Source organism: Pristis pectinata, chromosome 1, assembly GCF_009764475.1.
Source record: "Pristis pectinata isolate sPriPec2 chromosome 1, sPriPec2.1.pri, whole genome shotgun sequence".
Lineage (NCBI taxonomy): Eukaryota > Metazoa > Chordata > Chondrichthyes > Rhinopristiformes > Pristidae > Pristis > Pristis pectinata.
In genome coordinates, this window is record NC_067405.1 from 69,337,314 (window position 1) to 69,360,320 (window position 23,007).

General features: G+C 39.4%; 1 protein-coding gene across 4 annotated transcripts in view; it reads right to left on the bottom strand.

The window, feature by feature from the left end:
* Positions 1-215: 215 nt before the first annotated feature.
* Positions 216-23,007, bottom strand: part of ube2g2 (ubiquitin-conjugating enzyme E2G 2 (UBC7 homolog, yeast)) — a 51,876-nt gene continuing 29,084 nt past the window's right edge. For 3 of the 4 annotated variants that reach the window (XM_052013768.1, XM_052013777.1, XM_052013750.1), the window contains 3 exons: positions 8,284-8,402; positions 7,958-8,098; positions 2,569-4,571 (listed from right to left, as the gene is read on the bottom strand). In XM_052013768.1, the coding sequence (XP_051869728.1) occupies positions 4,459-4,571; positions 7,958-8,098; positions 8,284-8,317 (288 nt within the window). In that variant the 5' untranslated portion in view covers positions 8,318-8,402 and the 3' untranslated portion in view covers positions 2,569-4,458. Of the gene's footprint in view, positions 1,809-2,568; positions 4,572-7,957; positions 8,099-8,283; positions 8,403-23,007 lie in introns of those variants that run through there. The other variant, XM_052013758.1, reaches the window with a different exon arrangement.

Genomic DNA, 23,007 nt, shown 5'->3' on the forward strand with positions numbered 1-23,007 from the left:
ATATTCCAATCCCTATCCTTCTACAGGGGGTTAGAATATATGAATTCATGAATAACTTTGACATTTGCTTTGAGTGAAAACAAGCTAAATTCCAATGCACTCAGTTAAAAGTTGTAGGTTATGCCTGGCAAAGACTGAACAGAATCCCAAATGTAACATGGCCACAGGTGGCCTCTTTAAACAGCACTTTCCAATCAATATGCTGCTCAGGCACATCAAAAATCAGTCCAATGGCAATCATAAGTCATCATAAGTACATGGAAACAAAGACTTAGAACAATATACCAATAGGGAGAGATAAAGTAATGCAAGAGGTAGCAGGTATGGAGTATAAAGAGCATCACCAACCAGTTTAAAATGCCTATTTCTACAGTCTGAATTCTAGGAAAGAAGTTCCGTGCTTTTTTTTCAATTTGCTCAACATGGATGCAATTTAATTAACTTCATTGATTGAGTTCAAACCACATTATCAACATATTTTGGATCATTCATAGGGTATGGTCAGCAAGTAACCAAGATATGTTATTATATACAAACAGTAACTGCTAGTAAAAAGGTAACATAAATGGGTGCTGTGACTCATTAAAATTTAGTATACAATACCAGTTAAAGTAAATTTTCTGGAAAAATCCTGCTAGGAGTGCTGCTAGACTCCAAACTGCTTTTCAATGAATGTCCAAGGGTCCTGAACCAATTCAAATAAAAAATTACATTGTAATAAAATTCACTTTCACATACTTTAACAGGAGTCACAATACTCCATGGAATTTATTGTGGATATCATTATGAATACCAGTTTTTAAGGCTAGAACAATGAAAGTATTAAAAAATGGTAGATTTTCCCAAGAGGAGATATCGGTGAATATAGAACAAATGTGGGTAAATCGTGTTGAGATACAGTCCAGCTTCAGTCTAATTCAATAGGCTCTGTGAGTTAAATGGTAAAATCCCAAGAACTGTCGGGTACCCTTCACTGCAAGCAGTCACACTTACTCTAGAGCTCCTAACTAATGGCAACTGGCTTAACACACCTAACCCACTTATGTTTCGCAAAAATCATCGAGTTCATCTCAGCTACAATACAAAACCAATGTAAGAATCCGAGTCCATGCTAGTCCAACTGTCATCATTAGAAACAATGTGCCACGATCACAATCCATTTTCACTAATATTCCTGCATTCAAGAAGCAAGACCGTCAAAAACTAAGGCAAAACATATTTTCTTTTGTTGTTGCCCACTGAACACTTGGAAATGAATAGAGGAGAATCCATTATTTTTATTTGGAAATATAAAAAGTCAGCTAGCACAGACATGCTTTCTTAATTCCTTCAATTGACCTGAATTTGAATAAGGGTCTCAGAATATATACATCAAGCATAAATGTAGCTTCCACTTATTCAACCTCAAAAATATTTTACTGCAGTTTATAATGGATCAGTCACAGAACTATAGAGACCAAAATATATTCTCAACCATCCTAAAACATAAGGCACTCCATTAAATCTTAATTAACAGTAATGTGCTATCTACCAGTGTCTAGCAAAGTAAAGCTGCAGTTTCAGATGCCTGTTCCATTAACCCACTGGTATGAATCTGCGTATACAAGCTGCAGCTGTTACTGTCCAAGTACTCTAATTATCAGCACCATTGAAGCAGAGCTGTAAACTGTGGTCATTCTATTACATTCTGATACTGGAATTCCCACAATGATTGCCTGATATTTCAATCTCCGAACCATGTGCCTCTGGCATATTCATTATTTTTCAAGTGCCCAGCCAAGTAAGCCCAAGTACTGCCCGAGTGGCCTCTGAAAATGAAAAAGAGAGCGAAAGCTTAAAATGACAGCCAATGCAAAATAATTATTACTGTGATGCTTTGCACCATCAAGGACACAGGTGTCACTACCAGGGAAATACAAGACTTACACAACTGGAAAAAAAAATGAGTCAGTCAAGCTGCAGAACAAAGTTCATTCCATTCTGGTCCAATGTGTCTTACACCCAACTGCAGAACATCCTGGAACACCAATTATAACAAGAATTTCTTTTATCCAAAGAACAGTCAACTTGCTGCTACCTTATGCAGTTGAGAGGATAAGCACAGCTGCATTTAAGAAGTTATGTGCCGATCTGCAGGACATGATGGTCAAAAGGTTGTAGGGAGAGATGAATTATGAAGGGCAGCAATGTGTCAATGCTATAACTTACCTGTAATTCTGTACAACTTGTGTTGGAGTCAGATTGGGGATTGGAAAAGGGGCTCATTCCTACCAGTCACTTGTGTTAGATAACACTCAACCAGTGTCACCACTGCCTGGAAGCTATTCCAACAGACAGTATGATGGCATACTTACTGCATTTTGTTTTACATAAAGAAAAGCCTTGTACCTCCAAAATCCCAGTATTCAGGCAAAGTAGTTACTCCATCTTTCTACAATTATGGGCTGCTGTAATGGAACTAATTGCACACTATCAAATGACCACAGCATACACATCATATGGATGAAACATACAGGAAGAAACTAGGTATTTAGAATTGCTGTTTGTGAAGAGAGTATCAAAAGAAAGTAAAACAAGATACTTTACTGCTGAGTAGACGAAGTAACAGTGAGACATACTTTCTCGTGAATGAGGTTCAGAATACAACCAGCAATATTCAGGTATCCACTGAAACTTCTTTATTATATAGTCAGGCAAGCATGTTGTTACTTCTAGGAGGAAGTGGGAAAGGGCATTAAGCAATTTTTTTAATGCATTTTTCAGGATATGGGCCTTAGTGGCAACGCCATCATTTAATGGCCCACCTCCAATTCCCCTCGAGAAAGTGGTGCCGATTCATCTTCTTGAACCACTGCAATCCCTCTGGTGAAGGTACTCCCACTGTGCTGTTAGGGTAGGATTTCCGAGAGTTAGACTCTGTGATGAAGGAATGACTTAATATTTCAAAGACAGGATGGTGTGTGACTTGGGGGAGAACCTGCAGCTGATGGTAATCGCATGTACCTGCTCCCCTTGGTATCGTTCTATTGGAGTAACCCAAATGAGTAACTACAGTGCATTTTATAGATTGTATATTTGCAGTCAGTGTGCACAGCCAATGGATGGAAAGAATGTTTAGGGTGATGGACGTGGTGCAAATCAAGTGGGCTTCTATATCCTGGGTGATGTCAAGCTTCTTCAGCATTGTAGCTGCCATCATCCAAGCAAGGAGAGAGCATTCCATCTTCAAGGCGCGCGTTGGGACTAAGATGGTAGGAATAACTTGGGGTGCTGGGCAAATCAATTGCCACAGGGTACGAGACTCCGACTGCTCTTGTAGCCAGAGGATTTCTGTTCTGGTCCAGTTGAGTTCCTGGTTAATGGTGACTTCAGGATGTTGATGGTAAGAATTCAATAATGCCATTGAATGTCAAGTGTAGATGGTTAGACTCTCTCCTGATGGAGCTAGTCACTGCCTGGTACATCAGTGACATGAATGGAATTTGCCTGAATGTTGTCTCGGTCTTGTCAAGGTTATGAAGCAGAAGCACACAGTCTTTTCATTCCAGAGGATAACATTCATCAAACATGTCAGAGCGCGCGCACGCACACACACTTACATCATCCACCCCTAATGGAAGGCAGATACCTTCATCATCATCAGATTTCTCTGCTGGTAGGAAACAAGGTACTTGAAATGGCATTGGTGTTATGAAGGGATTTACACCAGATATTTGCTGTTTCATGTATTTTAAGTGCTGTTCTTTAATTTTTAATGTCCAAGAGCTTTCTTGCACAAACATGTTTTCCTCCACTGAAAGACCCATCTTAGAAACCATCAGTCTGTTGTAAATTTTTGTACAAATTCTGGAAGGGGACAGGAGCGTGGAATCATCACCTGGTAAATGACATCCCATTTGCTGCTAATGACAAACCATGCTTCACTCATCTCTACAAGATACTGTGCATCATCAACAGGCAAGGAAAACTTGAAGTCTTCCTTCATATGAGGAAACAAAATCCAGTTTGTTCCTACATCTGAAACTGCTTGCATTCAACAGAGATTAACCAAATGGTAGGAAGCAAATAGGCTCTCATCACTGTCTCCAGGATCGAGCAGAGGTGTCCAACAGAAATATCACAACCTTTTCCATTTACAGCAATATTTAGGAGAAACAAAACTCATGTTACCATGTGTCTTTTACAGCGGTTATTTTTACCTCTTCAGTTATTCCTTCAAAGCAAGTTCAAACTATTTGCATCTGAAATGGAAAACAGAACAACACTATTTCAGGAATGAAAGCCACTCAATAGTCTGGTGAAGTTTTGACAGGGGGCCAAATAAGTCCTAACGCCAAAGAAAACAGGATGATCTTAACTTTATCCTTGGATACGATTAGCAGGAAACAAACTGCATTGTGCAAAGAACCATTAAATATTGCAGATGATCCCCAGACAATTGAAGGGCTTTCCAATCAATCACAGTCCAAGGGATTTTCGCACAGTTTGCTGGGCAATTTTGCAGAACTGTACCCGGTCATCACGCCACATCTTCGAGGCATCAACATTGGCCCCACTTTCATCATTGGGCTCTGTAAAAAAAAATGTCAGAAGCAATATAAACAGTGAATAAAATTATAACGACTGCAGATCTAGAATGGTGACTGCATAAATAAGAGTACAAAAGAAGGAAACTTGAGTATCTTTATAAATCAGAGTTCATGTCTAAGCTGGAGAGTTACATTCAGTTCTGAGCACCCTACTTTAGGAAGGATGACACAGCATGACTTTACATAGTGTACTGGGGAGATTTGACAGGACATCAGGGAGAGTAGTTGCGACCAATACAAAAAAGGGTTATAGGGAGATTTAACAGACTTATTCAAAATCACGAAGGGTTTTGATGCAGTACATTAACAGTCTGTGATAAGAGGGCAGGTAACATGTTTGTTGTGATCTAGAATGTACTGATGCCTGAAAGGATGGAAGAAGCAGATTCAGTAATAACTTTGGAAATAAAATTGGATACATACTTGAAAAGGTCAAGTTTGCATGGGTTCTGGGCAAAATGGAGTGGAGAGGGAGGAAAAGGAGAAAAAGAAACTTGGGACTATCTAGTTCAAAAGGCCAGTGCAAACACAATGGGGTAACCACAAACAAAAGCAGAAAATGTTGGAAACACTCAGCAGGTCAGGTGGCATCTGTGGAAATAAAACAGTTAACATTTGTGCTGAGAACTTTGTCAGATGTAGGGGTCTTCGACCTGAAACGTTAGCTATTTGTCTTTTTACAGATGGTGTCTGATCTGCTCAATGTTTCCAGCACTTTGTCTTTTTTTTAAGGATCAAGTCTGTTGTGGGCAAACATCTTTACATGATTGTTTTATATTGTATTACTAATTCAGGTTGCTCACATAGACAGGTTATGGTGGTCTTTCTTTCATACTCCTGTTGAATACATTTGGGAATATTTTAAAAGCATGAAATGGGAATGTAAAACAAAGGAACACAATCAAATGGAGAAAAAAATTAACACCACATAGCAAGTAACTTCTGTGTCAAATGCACCCATGTCTTTGCTTCAAGGTGATGCAACTGGAGCTCACTTACTAATCATTGCAGTCATGATTTCTCCTAATTTTTCCACTCTTCATCTCAATTTTAACTCAATTATTTTATTCTTCCCCACTCATTTTCCATACTTATTTTCAATTGGCACACAACCTCCATTTATTGATCTATAATACGGTCAGGTGTCATTCCCAGCTTTACTTTCACCTCAGTTCTTATTTTGATCCAATATCCTTTGTTTCAATCCTTCTTCCCAATTCTTTTTTATCAATATTTCACACTAGCAGTCTTAGAATCTTGCTACATCTAAATTATCTAACAGGCCTCAGAGGAGTTCCAATCCACTCATTTGTGAGCAGGAAGTGTGTGCAGTGCACATTTTGTTCACAAGCCTTTCATTATTTCTTGTCAGGCAACCCCGCATTATGGGGGAGTTGCGTTCCTAGAAAATGGTCCATATCGCGATCTTCCATAACAATAGTCATCTGCACGTGCGTCAAGAAACACAAGTTGAAAAAAAGTGTTGATTTATTTACTACCCCCCACCCCCATGTTAATTCCATGAAAGTGAATTATATTTTGCACCTTAAATTTTTGGTGATTTGTGAATTCTGTAAGGGCGAATTTCCATAACCCAAACGGCCATAATAAAGGGGTCACCTGTAATTGTAGACCTTCAAGCAACAGATGGTGATATCATAAAGATTTGTCTATTAGTTCACTTTTCAACATCAGATGTTTTGGATCTTTGGGTTACAAAAACAGCAAATGAATTAAAACGTACAATTAAAACGATTAATTGAAATCAAACAATTAGTCTGTCTACAAGGAGAAACCAATTCCAGTGAAAGGAGAATTACCCCCAAAATGCAGATTCAAATTAATTGTGAAAAGAATATGAGGAAGAATATTTTTTTAATCCTTTAAAGGTGGTAGAAAGGTGGTAGAAATATGTTTTGCAATAATTTTGACGTGAGGGGATAAATGACATTGAGTACATTGATGTCCTTTCTCCATCCTAAATGGAAATTGTTTCTGACTTACAAAGCAGGCATAAAACAAGCATTGGGAATGCATTGTTTTCTTGACCCCTGTTCAGTGAAGAAGTTCAACACTAGACAGAGAGTTTATGCTGCTGAAAAATAAGGCAACTGGATCTAATATAGAGCCCAGATTAAGGATTGAGATTGTAAATTCCACACTTTACATGTAGCAACTTTAAAGGAGCAAAAGAAGTCCCAAGGTGCTTCACAGGTGCACTGCCAATCAACAAATTAACCAGGAGATATTTGGGTAAGTGACAGATATTTCAACAAAGAAATGGGGTTTTAGACCATCTTAAAAGTAGAAAATGGGTACAGAATTAAAGAAGTTTAGGGAAGGTAATCCAGAGTTTAAGACCTTAACAACTGAAGGCACAGATGTCAACAGTGAAACAGTTACATTCAGGATTGATCACAAGGCTAGAATTGGAGTGCCAATATCTTGGACAGTTGGAGGAGAATGCAGGAGATAAGGAGTGGCAAGACCATGGAAAATTTTAAAGATAAAAAAGGTGAGAACTTTAAAATCAGCACCCCACTTAACAACAATCGATGAAGGTTAGAAAGCAATGGGGGCAATGGTTGAACAGCAATTGGTCAAGTTAAGATACGGGTAGCAGAGTTTTGGACTGTCAATAGAAGAAGGGAGGCCAGTTGGGAGATAGTGCTGGGGTAACAAAGGATAAGGGTTTCAACCACAAACAACCCAAGGCAGTTGAGAGTCAGGCAATGTTAGAGGTGGAAAAGATGGTCTTAGCGATAGTACAGATATGTGGTCCAAAGTTCATTTCAGAGTCAAATATAACTAAGAATGTGAAGAATCTTGTTCACTTCTAAACAGTTGCCAGGAGAGGCATGGAGGTAGCTACGCTATGGAATTTATGACAAAGACTCACGTTGACAACTGTAGCTTCCCAATATTTAGTTGGGGGAGATTATTGACCATTTAGTGCTGGGCGTTTATAGACAACCTTGTCATTCAAGTCCACTTACCTGCATGATCAATAGATAACCCATGCCACATAAGATGTTATTAGTGACTTTGATTAAATTTGTTTTCATAACGTGGGAGAGGAAGAAATCTAATTGGAGGGATTCAAACAGAAATTTCAAGTGTAGGGTGAAAACTTGGAAGTACCACATATTCAAGGATTTGGGAGAGGAAAGGGAGGATGGAGATGGCTGGCAGTTTCCAAGGACAGAAGGATAGCAAGGGACAGCCAAACATGTGCCAGACATGAAGGAGAAAGAATGAAATCTGAGGAGAAAAGAATTTTATAAACTCAAAATGGTGCAAAATATCGAGAAACAATAAGAGGTGCCCTCTTCGATCATGTTCAAAGGCAGAGCCCACTTGAGTTTTACCTGCCAGCATGCTGACAACAGAGAGGAGAATCTTCTCAACACTCTGAACAGGACTCCATCGCTCTGCACTGCTCTCATATCCCATGGGATCATCACCCGGTGCATGTAGAATTGAGATGCAAACTCTTCCATCTGGGTAAACTGTAGCAATAAATCAATGATCAAATATAAAAGGCAGCCTCTTTGAAAAATGCACAGCATACATGAATATTCCAATTTATTAAAACATCCCATTGTAAGATTCCAGCTTAGACAAGAAAGAGTTCAGCAAACTCTTCCTGATAATAAACAGAAGCCAGCAGGACCATAAAAAAATGATTGCTTACCATTTGGGTGAAACATTTCTCCTGTGAAACGCATCTTTGGTGGACTCAGTGGGTAATCATGTGGGAAACTTAGTATAGCTGGAAACACACCACCTTCAAAACATGTGTCCTCAGGGCCCCTATTGAACAAATAGGCAGTCAGATTTATGGCACATGAATCATTCATAGGGATCATATCCATTCCTACTTTCCCACCCTTATTTAAAGCTACTGGAATTCGACTACAATGGTATAACAATTTAATAGAACAAGATCATGTTTAGCCTCCTTGCGGCTCATTAGATCATAAGAGCAGAAAGTAAAAAGAGTAACCCCATCCATCAGGCTTATTCAATTTAAGGACCTATATAATCTCTCACTCCTGTTTTAAGGGGAACATGGTCCTCTTCCTTTTTCATTTGAAATTGCCATTCATGAATTGTATTAATAACGTCCATGGCCTCCAACCCTCTTCCAGCTTGATTTTGATCCAGCTCTGAACCTGGAGTTACTTTAATAACTATAATAATTGAACTGTCTCCAGACCAATGACTTTAAAGTAGAATAGTGGACTTGCAGAAGAGACCATGAGAGTACTTTGAAAACCCAAACTGTAATTCTATATTCTGCATTCTGTTGTTGCTTTTCTCTTGTACTACCTCAAATGTACCAACGTGATGAAATGATCTGTATGGATGGCATGCAAAACAAAGTTTTTCGCTGTACCTCGGTACATGTGTTGATAATAAGCCAAGTTAACAAATTAAATCACCTATATGTGAACTGAGAGGCAATGCATAGGATAGATGAAGGACACAAGTCTTTTACTTAACAGGACTAACAGCAATGCGCAATCGCAGCACAAGTGTATCACTGTCGTTCATTCAAAATACCAGTAAAATACTATGTAGTTATGGAGGATAACATTTTATGTTTTTGTCATTTTGAACACAGAGTGTTAGCAAAGTGCTGCCAATACCAACAATAGCATGCATTGACATACTAGCTTTAAAAAAAAACTCAACGCCAGGGAGATTTTCATTTCATAGAATGTACAGCACAAATACATTTGACCCAAATACTCCAAGCTGGTATTTATGCTCCACAAACTTAACCCCATACTTCAACTATTAGCACAACTCCCCCCTGCATATCTAGCCTCCTCTTAAATGTATCTATACTAATTATTTCAAACAAATGATTTACATACTCTCATCACTTTCTGGATAAAGAAATTCTTTTTAATTTCCTTATTTTATTTCTTGCTGAATCTCAGTCTGGTTTTGTTCTTTTCCACAACTAGAAACTTTCTCCATGCTCTCAATGTTTTGATATTTTAAAGATATCTATTACATTACCTCTCAGCTTTCAAATGAAGGTTCACCCTTTCTTGGTAAGTATATCTTTACAGTTATGATATTTGTCAATCTTTTATGCAACCTCTCCATCATCACAAAATTTCTATAAAGTGTCGAACAAAATTGCATTGTCTTCCCAAGTGGTTGTATTTCTTGCTCGCCCAATGGCAAATTTTATACTTTTACCATTCTTCTTCTAACTAAACAGAGAGAACCACCTAGGTGTTCCACTGTGGGGGCCATTACAGGACTGTGTATCCACATTCAACACACGTTGTCCACGAGTGAGTCTCAGAAATGGAACCACCACTCTAATGCTCATGATTCCCAATATTAGTTTGGAGCAGCATTCTCAATGGAATTTCAAAGTGCACTGTTGGAGAGGCATTTTTTGTGAGATGTTAAATCAAGATTAATATTCTCCCAAAAGATGAGAGGCAAAGATAGCACAATACTTTTCGGAGGGCATTGTGTGAATTTTCTGCCTGGTACGTATTTATTCCTTAAACGTCATCAGAAGCAGATTATCAACTTATTTATCTCAAGTTTTGTTTGATCATAACAGTGTGAAATTGATTCCCATGATGGTCTAAAAGACCTGCGTTTCTGAAGCACCCTTCACAGCCATGCCCAAGCAATTTACACCCAATGAAGTATTTTTGAAGACAAGAGACTACAGATGTTGGAATCTGGAGCAAAAATCAAAATGCTGTAGGAACTCAATGGTTCGAGCAGCACCTGTGGAGGGAAATGGACAGTCGACATTTCAGGTTGAGACCTTTCATCTAGAGTGACGGCATTTTGTTTTTTGCTGAAGAATCTTTGAAACGTAGTCACTGATTTACCATAGGAAAGAGATGAACTACTTTGCCCACAGTGACATCACAAGAACAATAATTTGATCGTTACTAGATAATCTGTATTGAAATATTACAGATAATGCTGGAAATGCTCCGCAAGTCGGGCAGTATCTGTGGAGAGAGAAACAGCTTACATCATAGCCTGTTGACCTTTCAGTTATGGACTGCGCTCTGCAAGTCCAGGACTTGAGAGATTTGAAGGCACAAATCATCACAACGTTTCACAACTAGACAGCCCAAAATTACTTCTAAGATCCTGCAACAGCAAGGCTTGGCACAGCATCAGAGCACCCCCCCCACCCCACCCTGCCATTGATTTCAATAGTATCCTAGATTAGGATGCAAAAGGGAAGCAAATTTTACTTTTTAATTATTTTTAGTTTAACATTTTAAATTATTAAGTTTCTTCACGATTTTAATTAACTTTAATTGTGATGGGTTTTTTTTAAAACCATCTCCAAATTCTTGGTCACTACTTCCTTAATAATGGATTCCAGCATTTTCCCAATGAAAGATCAGGCTAACTGGCCTACAATTTCTTGTCTTTAATCTCCCTCCGTTCTTCAAGCAGGGCAATACATATACAGTTTTCCAACCTGCTGGGACTTTACAGAATCCAATGCACCGAACTTCTGTAGTCATTTATTTTGAAATTTTGGATGTAGATGACTAGTTCCTGGGAACATGGTAAAATAATAAGAATAAAAGGCAGAAGATCTGGTTTTGTGGTTTGACATTAGCTTGCATCAGATCAATGCAACATTGTCCCATAGTTTCCTAGAACAGCAGCAGTGCTTTTAGCTTCTGTCAGAAGGATTATTAATAAGGTCTCTATAAAACATAATTTGAACTTTTGTCTTCAGAATGATTGCCAGGACAAGCGATCAATTGATAAGCAAACATCTGCCACTTGATTAAGTGAAGCATGCAAATGCTTCCCAGCTAGTCCACATGGACACATACAAATGCAGTTGAATGCATGCATGCCATTCATTATATCCCTGCACTCCACAGAATCAAGAATAGGGCATTTATTCTTTCAAACCTGTTCCACCATTTATTTATAATGTGAACAATTGATAAAAATCTGTGCATTTGCACTGACCTATATTTAGTGACACATCATTTCCACTCAAACATGCCGATAGTGACTGTAGGTCATTCAGCTCCTTTAGCCCCTCAATTAAATCATGGCCGTCTGTACCTCAATCTCATCCACTAGTCTTCATGATCCTTAATACCTTTTACTTTCACTTATGGAATTGTACAATGCACCCCCAGTAGCAACTGAATTTTTGGAAAAAAGTTCAAGTTTTCCATTCCTTTTGTGTGAAGATGTTTCCAGCCATCACCAGAGTAGCCAGCTCTACTTTATGGTTATGCTCCCTTATTCTGGACTCACCCACAAGACAAAATAGTTTCCGTCAACCCTGCCAAATCCTTTAATCATGCAAAACATCCTAATCAGACCATTCAGGCAAAGTGCTTTCATAATTTAACCTTTAGGCTTTAGAGTAATTCTGGTTAATCTAAACTGAATCTCCTCCAAGGCCGACACATCCTTTCTCAGGTACAGTATCCAGAAATGAACATAGTACTCTAAATGGGGTCTGATCAGAGTTCATCTGTTACAGGAATGCCTTCCCACTCATACAAAGACACATACTTCAAACATCTCAAGTTACTATCTCTGTAAATAAAGTTCACTTTAAAAGCCAACCTTGGCTTTAACAAGCCTAACCAGAGCCTTTGAAATCCATTTTTGTTTAAGAATCAAGCACACTCCCTCATTAACTGCATTTCTTTCCACTCAGTCATTTCAGATACCCCTTTACTCCAATTGCAGACAACAGAAAAACAGTTAAAAGCTCTAATTTCAAGACCAGTTGAAAGCAGTTCTCTACTGTTCAAATGATTACGATTTTTTTTGTGCATAGAAAATCAACAAACAGAATTCTTTTCAAGAAAAAAAATTCATTGCACATTCACTGCCAGAAGTTCTGACCCGACCAGTGGAGGCTCACCATAGGATTCCAACTCCAATGATGTGTGATGGCAACAGGTTTGGAACTGCTCAATAATCATTAACTGTTGTATCTCTTCCCAAATCAGAATGTTCTAGGTTCAAGTTCCACTCCACTGACTTGAATACATTACCAAGGCTGACAGTCTTGTTATGTACTGAGGGAGTACTACACCGTCAGAGTTGTTGTTCTCTCAGATCAGAGGCAAAATATTCCACAGTGCCAATTTGAAGAGCAGGAGGGTTCTCCCCAGTGCCCTGGCCAATGTATTCCACAAATCAACATTTCTAAAATATTATTTGGGTACATTGGTTGTGGGAGCTTACTGTGCACAAAGTGGGAGGTGGCTTTCCTGCATTACAATTGTGATGATATTTCAAAAGTAATTCTTTGATGGTAAAACATTTGGGATGTTATGAATGGGATAGGAAAGGTACTTTTTCAGTATTTTCACCCCAAAATACATTAAAGCATGCAAGATCATAAAAAGATCATTAGGCCTATTCAGCAATGCTATCTAGATATGGTTCAATCAATCACATGCATTACTCAACCCAGCAAGAGCTAAGCCTGGTCAGAAGAGCAAAGGGATCAAGGGGCATTCAAATCATTAAAAGTAGTGACATGGGTTAATAAAGCCAAGAAAACAGCAAACAAACCACTGGGGTTCATTTCAAGAGGGTAAAAAAAGAATAAAAAGTTGATCAGTTATACAAGGTTTATAAACAATTAGTAGTTGCAGCAAACAACACAGGAGAATTTACATAGAACAGTACAACACAGGAACAAGCCCTTCATGCCAATCATGAAGCCAAGTTAAACTAATCCCTTCTGCCTTCAAACGATCCATATCCCTCCATTCTCTGCATATTCATGTGCCCATCTAAAAGCTTCTTGAACACCACTATCGTATCTGCTTCCACTACTGCCCTGGCAGTGTGTTCTATGCACCAACCACTCTCTGTGTAAAGAAAAAACTTGCCCCGCACATCTGATTTAAACTTTCCCCCTCTCACCTTAAATGCATGTTCTCTAGTACTTAACATTTCTACGTTGGGGACAAGACTCTGGCCATCTACTTTATCTACTCCTCTCATAATTTTATAAACTTCTATCAGGTCTCACCTCAGCCTCCGATGCTCCAGAGAAAACAAAAGTTTGTTTTCTCAAGTTTGTCCAACATCTCCTTACAGCTAATCCAGGCAGTATCCTGGAAAATCTCTTCTGAACCCTCTCCAAAGCCTCCACATACTTCCTGTAATGGGGCAACCAAAACAGCACGCAATACTGCAAGTCCGGCCTAACCACGGTTTTATACAACTGCAACATGACTTCCTGACTCTTATACTCTATGGGCTTACCGATGAAGGCAAGCATACCGTACACCTCCTTTACCATTCTATCTACTTGTGTTGCCACTTTCTAGGTGGTTTGGACTTGGACCCCAAGATCCTTCTGTACATCAATGCTACTCAGTTTTCTGCCATTAACTGTATACTTTCCCCTTACATTTGACCTCCCAAAGTACAACACTTCACACTTGCCTGGATTAAACTCCATCTGCCACTTCTCCACCCATAACTGTAACTGATCTATATCCTGCTGTATCCTTTGACGACCTTCTTCACTGTCTGCAACTCCACCAATCTTTGTGTTGTCTGCAAACTTACTAACCAACCTATCTACATTTTCATCTAAGTCATTTACAAATACAGGAAGTTCCCGGGTTACGAACGCCCGACTTACAAACACCCGTACTTACGAACCGACCTCCGTAAAGCCTATTATTTAAAAAAAAAATCGAGTTACACACAATGGTTCATACTAACGAACGGGCAGTTCGTTAGTACGGGACGAACTGTAAATATTTACATGTATGGTTTAATGCAATGGTTGTCCATATTCGCATCTGATTGTGAAGAATTTTAATGTTCATTCATAAAACATTGTAGAAGAATCAATTCGCTTGCACAATGATTTGAGCTAGATGCTTTCTGAACATCCGACCGTGTCTTAGAACAGAGGCAGTGAACACTGGATCTAGACATTATGTAATCGTTTTATTTTTGAGGAATGTTGTCAAACCACCGGCATACTGTTTGATATTTTGTCAGCATTGGACTCACCGAACGAAAGATTTCTGCCCGAGTACAGAAGGAAGCACCGGGCCGGGCGGTGAGGAGAGGGGGCGTGGGCTTCAGTTCGCTGTTTCCACAGTGCACTCTACTGAGATATCATGGAAGTTGCTGCTCAGCTTTCCCCAGCCCAGAGATTTCTTTATGGTGCAAGCTCACTGGCCAGCAATCAATGTTGTGTTGTTACCATAAAGATATCTCCTAGCACATTAACATGTGAAGCAGATGCTCCCAGTCCCCAGTGATGGCCCAAATTCAATGCTGAATGACCGCACTGCTTGACACAGCCTGTCCGGCACCAGCCCTCACAAGTAGCCTCCCTATACTGAGCTATAAAGCAATTCATCCTGGGGAGAACACCCGTGGACGACAAGGATTCACGCCAGGTACTCCCAAGTAAAGAAATGCTAATAACTGCTCAGCGTTTGGTTAACATCACCCGCGACCCACTGAACCTTAACTCACTGCATCCCACACGGAATAAAAAAAGAAACATAATGAAAACCGTTGAAATGGGTCCGTTTAACTTGAATAAATAACAATTATAAATACTGTACTGACTTACATACAAATTCAAATTACAAACAGACTCAAAAACGGAACTTGTTCTTAATCTGGGGACTTCCTGTAATCACCAACAGAGGTCCCGGCACTGATACCTGTGAAACACCACTGGTCACAGACCTCCAGCCAGAATAACAATCTTCCACCACTCCCCTCTGTCTTCCATGGATAAACCAACTCTGAATCCAAACTACCAAGTCACCATGCATCCCATGCACCTTAATATTCCTGATCAACCTACCATGAGGGACCTCGTGAAACACCTTACTGAAGTCCACGTAGACAACATCCACTGCCGTACCCTCATCAATCACCTTGGTCGTCTCCTCAAAAAAGTCAATCAAGTTTGTAGGACATAACCTGCCCCACACAAAGTCATCCCGACTGCCCCTAATTAGCCAATGTTCTTCCAAATGTGAGTAAATCCTATCCCTAAGAATCCTCTCCAATAACTTCCCTATCACTGATGTGAGACTCACCAGCCTATAATTTCCTGGATTATCCCAATTTCCCTACTTAGACAAAAGAACAACATTGGCTGCACTTCAGTTCTCCAGGACCTCGCCTGTGGCTAGACGATACAAAGATCTTTGTCAAACCCACAAATCTCCTCTCTTGCCTCTCTCAATAATCTGGGGATAGATTCCATCAGAACCCAGGAATTTATCCAAATTGATACTCTTCAAGAGACCCAACATCATCTCCTCCTTGATGTCATAATGGCCTAGCATATCAGAATATCCTGCACTGATGTCACCATCCTCCACATCGTTTAAGAAAAAAACCAAATAATTCACTAGGAAGAAAGGAAAAAGGTGATACTTCCAAGACTCTGCTACAACAGTGAGATGAAAGGAGAGTCGAAAGTCGTTTGTGTGGACATAATTGCCATTATAGCATTTAAAAGAAGATAAATAATTGGCAAATTATGACACTTGTAAATGAACGTTTTTTAAAAATCTGCAGTTGCTGTAAATCTAAAATAAAAAAATGTTAGAAACACTCAGGAGGTTAGGTAGCTCCCAGCTGAAGCCAGAAAGATTCAGCCCATTAATGGATATCCAATTCTATATCTTTATTCATTTTCCTGTTAGCTTCTTCATCTCCTTCTCTTGTGCATATCCCCCACCAGCACCACCATTTTATACAAATATCAATACCCATCAGCTAACTCAAAGCTCCATATAGTGGCAGACAGTACAACAAATCCAATACATAATAGCTGCACTAAAAAGCCAAGCCTGATGTAATATTTGAGCAGTGGACTGAGTCTGAGACACTCAAAGTAGCCAAAAACAATTTGAATACTAACTAAGAATGTTTCAAATCAGAACCTGGGATCACACCAGGAAGTTTAGATATTTGTCTAACTAAACACAAGGAAGCTAAATTCATAGAATCAGGCAAACAGCCTTTCACAAGGCTGTAAAATGGATAATTACATACTCAAATCCACCTTAACCCCTCTCTTTTATGTTTGTATTAACAGAGTTGGGAGTTATCAAATCAGCCAGAGTCTCAAATAGGAGCCAAGTAACTGGGGAATTCCACAAGTTCAATTCACTTTTTGCATGTGAAATTGCAGCATTATATGCAAGTACCTCCTTCCCTTTTTCAAGGGTACAAGAACATAGTAGGCCACCAAGTCCTCAAGTGTGCCCTACCATTCAATATGGTCATGGCTGATCTATACTGGCCTCAAGTTGCCCATAACCATTAATTCCTCGATCTTTCAAATATTCATCTGAACCCACCTTAAATATACCTTATGGCCTGGCCAGGGGGGTGAAGAGGGGCAGGTGGGAAAGAGAATTCTAGAGATTCACTACCCTCTGAGAGGAGAAGTTTCTATGCATCACAGTTTTCTTTTTAAATGACCGACCCCTTTCTTTATACCCCTTGTCCGTGACTCTACCACTAGTGGAAATATCTCAACATTTACCCTGTCAAGCCCTGTAGGATCTTATATCTTTGAATAAGGTCACCTCTTATTCTTCTAAACTCCAAGGAATACAGGCCCAAACTGTCTAGCCTCTCTTGACATGACAACTCTCTCATCCCAGAAATTTGCCTGGTGAATCTGCTTTAGATTGCCTTCAATGCTACTATCTTTTTTTTAAACAGAAAGGGGACCAAAACTGTGCACAGTATTCCAGGTGTACCCTCACCAACACCCTGTACATCTGTAACAAAATTTACCTCTTCTTAAAATCCAAACCCTTCACAATAAAGACCAAAATGCCATTTGTCTTCTTAATTACTTGCTGGACTTGCCTTTTTGTGATTCCCGTACTTGAGCACCTAGATCCCTCTGAACTTTACTCATTTGCAGTCTCTCTCCACTTAACTAATAACCCTCCTTTTGATTTCTCTTACTGAAGTGCAGCACCCCTCACTCCCCCACATTAAACTCTATTTGTCCAATCACTCAAATTATCTATATCCCATTGCATAAATCAGTGTCTTCATCACAACATGCCCTTCCACCTATTTTCATATCATACCAGCAGCAAACTTGGAAACCAAGGCAAATTCATTGGGGGCTTTTAAGGGGGGCTTGGATGGCCACATGAATGAGAGGAAAATAGAGGGATATGGGCATTCTGTGGGTAGGAGGGATTAGCTATGTTGGCACAACACTATGGGCCAAAGGGCCTGTTCTGTGCTTACTGTTCTATGTTCTTACATTTCATTCCCTCCTCCAGGTCAATAATGTAAATCGTAAACAATTGAAGGCTAAGAACTGATCCCCAGGGTAGTCCACTAGTTACACCCCTCTAGCTTGAAAAAGACCCATTTATTGCAACTGTTTTCTATGTGGCAGTTCAGTTTTCAATCCATGCTAACATATACATACTTCCTCCAATACCTTGGGCTCTTAATTTATGCACCAGCCTCATATGTGCCACCTTGTCAAATGTCTTTTGGAAATCAAAATACACTTCTTCTACACGTTCCCTTCTGTCAACTCTCCCTGTCATATCTTAAAAGAATTGGAAGCAAATATGTCAAACATGATCTATCTTTCATAAAACCATATTGACCAGGTTGATTATATTAGCTATTCCCTCTGATTACTGACTCTAGCATCTCAACAACAATAGACATTAAACTGGCCTACAGTTTCCCACCTTCTGTCTTCCTCCCTTTTTGAACAAGGGAATCACATTGACTGTTTTCCAATCTTCTGGTACCCTCCCTGAATTTCCACAAGAAAGGAATGAGATGAGATATTTTTGGAAATTATTGTAAATTAATCTGAAGTACAGCAAGTGAACAAGGAAATGTTAGTTTAAAATGAAATATGAAGGTAGGGCCAATGGGATTTACTGGGGGGGCAAAAAGTGTATTGAAGTTTTGTAATAACCAAGATCAGAATGTCTGACTTAGCCAGATTGTGTTGCCACAACTTCTCATCCAAAAGTGTCTGCCCATACTACTTGCAAAAAAATTGCCACAATGCTCTGAGGTGTCAAGTGACCATCAATTCCATTTTATGAAGAATAGAAATAAATGATTAGAGAAATTTTGCGCCCTTGGGGCAAGTACAATAAATCACTAAGTCTATCTAATCCAATTCATTCCATCTGCAAGCATACAATACAGGGATTTGCAGAACAATTTCTAACAAACTAAACCACTGCCTTTGGTCGCACTTATTTGCACTGATCCCATCTGCTCTGTGGAGTCTAACTTGAAGGTGAGATATGGTTTATAACTTGTTTCAGCACCATATATAACAACCTGAGCAGGCAAATGAAACTATTGCCCTCTTAAGGATGGTTCAAAATGGAAGTGGAGCCAGCTTCTGATCAAATAAGGAAAAAGATTTGCATTTTTATATTTTTAAATATAGGCTCAGGTCACTCCAAAGTGATTTACAACCAATGTTCAAAAGGAAGATTCCCGAAACAGCAACATGATGATGAGTGGATAATCTTTTTTTTAAATAAATATTGACCACGATATCAAGAATAACTTCTTACAGCCACTGGAGAGATCACTCTGGGCCTTGGGGTCTGATTCTCTCTCTCTCTCCTCTCATATGCTACTTCAACAAAATGTCAAGACCTTAAACATAGCTTTATAATTAAGGAGTTTGGAGGAAGCACAATTAGTACAGCTACTGTCTCACAGCTCCAGAAATACTGGTTCAATCCTGATCTCTGGTGCTTTTTATGTGGAGTTTGCATACTGTTCCAGTGAGTGGATGGAATTTGTCCAGGTGCTCTGGTTTCTTCCCACGAGCCTGTTCCTGTGTTGTACTGTTCTATGTTCATCCCAAGGGTGTGGGTTGGAAGGCAAATTGTCCCTAGTTTGTAGGTGAGTAATAGAATCTGGGGAGGGAGCACCTGGAATGCACTGACAGGATGGAAGGTACATTTTCAATTGTGGCTTTCAAAAAAGGTCATTAGATCAGGACTTTAAAAAGGAAAAACCTGAAAACCTGGTGAAACCAGCTACATTGCTTTTGCAAAGAAGGGGCATAAACTCTAGAGGTCAAATAGCCTTGCTCTGTACTGCTATTGAATAATAAGAGGAAGTGGTAATCAGGTGGGTTTAAGTTCATGAGGAACAGGATCAATCATGATATTAACTGAATGGCAGGGCAGGCTTAAAGGTCACACAATCTAATCCAACTTTTTGTTCTTATGTTAAGTTGTACCAAAATAATAACTTGACAGGTTACTAAAGGCATGTTCTCACAGGAATTCTCATTACTCTGTTCATTCAGAATTCTACACCCAAATAAAACTCAAATACAAGTCTAATGTTCTTCAATCATTCAGCAGCTGAAGCTCTAAAAACATACTACATATAGTTCCATACATTGCCGAACTTCCGAGAAAACATGTTTTACAAGTCTAACTTATTTCATACAAGGTGCACGTTTATTTATTCCACTATTATTTAATTAAACGACATTGCATAAAGATTGGCAACCACGGTTCAGCTAACTAATTTTCTACTCATTAGAACCATACCATGGCCACTTCACTGGTTAGGAAATTGGTTTTGCTCATAGCTCTGGTGGATTTCCAATGTGTTCTTTCGCATATGGACAAGCTTGCTAAAGCTGGCACCATTACCAAACTGCAAACTCATTTGTTAAACCACATATAGTATGAACTTTCCTTCATTAATTATAGAACACATACAATATGCACTTTTCTCTATTAACTATAACAAAATTTGCAAATAGATAAAACTGTCTGCCAGTCATATCAAATGGCAATATAGAAACCATTATTTTTGTTCTATCCAGTATACTAAAATTGTGTATGAATAAAACAAAACGACTTGCTTTTGTAACACCTCTTTCAGGATGTATCATGGCAATTTAAAGTTAGTTATACAGCAAGGACACAGGCCCTTCAGCCCAACTCATCCATGCAAAGGTGCTTACCCGAGCTAGTCCCATTTGCATGCATTTGGCCCATATCCCTCTAAACCTTTCCTATCCATGTACCTTTCCAAATATTTTGTTTTAATTTTAATCATCATAATTATATCCGCCTCTACCAGTTCCTCTGGTAGCTCATTCCATATATCCATCATGCTTGGTAAAACTTGCCCCCCCTCAGGTCCCCTCTCATCTTAAACACAATTTGTCATAACAGGTTCATAAAAACAACCATGAGATAACCTTTTAATCCTGATTTAGTGATGTTAATTGAGGAATGATTAACATTAGATTTAATTGATTTAATTTAAAAATGTGGGTAAATGTTTGTTTATGATTTTCTTAAAGAAGTTTTTTCTTTAGAAGTTTTTTTTAAGAAAACATTTAATGTCTAATTTGTAACCACTGTTGAATGTGGGCACAATTTCAAGTCTTTTTTTTAAATACAGTAGTTCAATCTTGCTCCATGTCTTCTGCAGCTGTCAAAGCATTTTTATGAGACAGTTAGCAAGGGAATACACCATTAAGATCAATCTGTTCAAAAGCTCATGCCAGGGGTCTCACTCAAGGACAAGAGTGGGTTGTGAATGATAACTGCAGGCAACAGCAATCCCTTAAGAAACTCAGGACCAATGACCAGTGAACTAACTTCCAGCACAAAATGTCAGAGGTAGCCTCATGTTTTTTTCCTCAAACAGCTCTACTGAAAGTTACAAAAAGGCAAACACCGCAGTTGCTGGAAATTTGAAATAAAACACAAATTTCAGACACTCAGACTGCAGTGAGATCAAAGAACTTTCATCATAGTGGGAAACATTAGAAGTTTTAAGTAGCAGAGGAAATGGAGAGGTCCTGGAAAGAATAAAAAGGATCTTCACTAGAGTGCAGGACAATAGAGACTGATGATGGAGTAGGTTGAAACAGAGATAGCAAAGGCTAATAAATAATAAAAGGAGTAAATAGGTGAATACAAATGACATCAGAAATTACTAGGAGAAAATGGACACAAAGTGAGCTCGAAATGCAAAATACATGCTAATTATCTCAAGTTACTGAATTCACTGTTGAGTCCTGAAGGCTGTAATGTGCCCAGTCAGAGGATGAATTGTTGTTCCTTAAGCTTAGAGAAAGTTTCATAGGAACAATGTCTTCTTACACTGTCCCCAGGATTGTTGTCTTGAGTCCACTCCAGTTCAGAGTGTTCAATGCATGCTACTGGATTCTTAGAGTGGGACAGCTATTGCACACCATCATCACATGGTCTTAGTTGTATGGCAAAGCAGTACAAGATGATTTAAAACCTGGCTGTCATTCACACATACAGATGCACAAAATTTCGACTTGGCCCCTACTACAGGTATGTGTTTGAAGTTGTATTTTTTCAATCAAACTGCCATTAAACGACAGACAGAGCAGATTGTATCATTTACTTAGTTGAAATGTATTGTAGCTGTTAACACACACTACCTGCCAAGGGAGTTCACTTCAGCCATCCTGATGGCAGTCTACATCCCATCACAGATGGACATGAAGCCTGCACTCAGAGCTATATTCCGTGGTCAACAACCTTGAGACAGGATACCCTGACGCCCTCTTCATCATCACAGGGGACTTCAATTAGGCCAACCTCAAGAGTGTGTTACCAAAATACTACCAGCACATCTTCTACTCCACCAGGGGTGCTAACACCCTTGACCACGGCTATACAACCATCAAAGATGCCTTCTGAGCCACCCCTCGTCCTCACTTTGGGAAATCAGACCACCAGGCTGTGCTCCTCCTCCCTGCATACAAACAGAAACTGAAATGGGAGGATCCAGTACAGAAAGTCATGCAGTGCTGGTCTATAGAACAATACAGCACAATACAGGCCCTTCAGCCCATCATGATGTGCCGTCTGAGGAAGCAGATGAGCTCCTATGTGACTACTTTGAGACAGTGGATTGGTCCATGTTCAGAGACTCAGCTGTCAGCCTGGATGAGTATGTCACCACCATCACAGACTTTATCAGCAAGTGTGTTGAAGACTGTGTACCAAAGAGGACAATACGGGTGTTCCCAAACGGGAAACCGTGGATGAACCAGGAGATCCACTCCCTAATGAAGTCGAGGACTGCTACACATAAATATGGTGATCCTGACCTGCACAAGAAATCGAGATATGACCTTTGGAAAGCTATCAGGAATGTCAAGAGGCTATACCGACTCAATCTAAGGTTCCCACCTGTTTTAAGAAGACCACTAGCATCCCAGTACCGAAGAAAAGCAAGGTAACGTGCCTCAATGACTACCAACCAGTGGCTCTGGCATCCACCATCATGAAGTGTTTTGAGAGGCTGGTCATGGCACGCATCAACTCCAGCTTCCCAGACAATCTCAACCCACTGCAATTCGCCTATC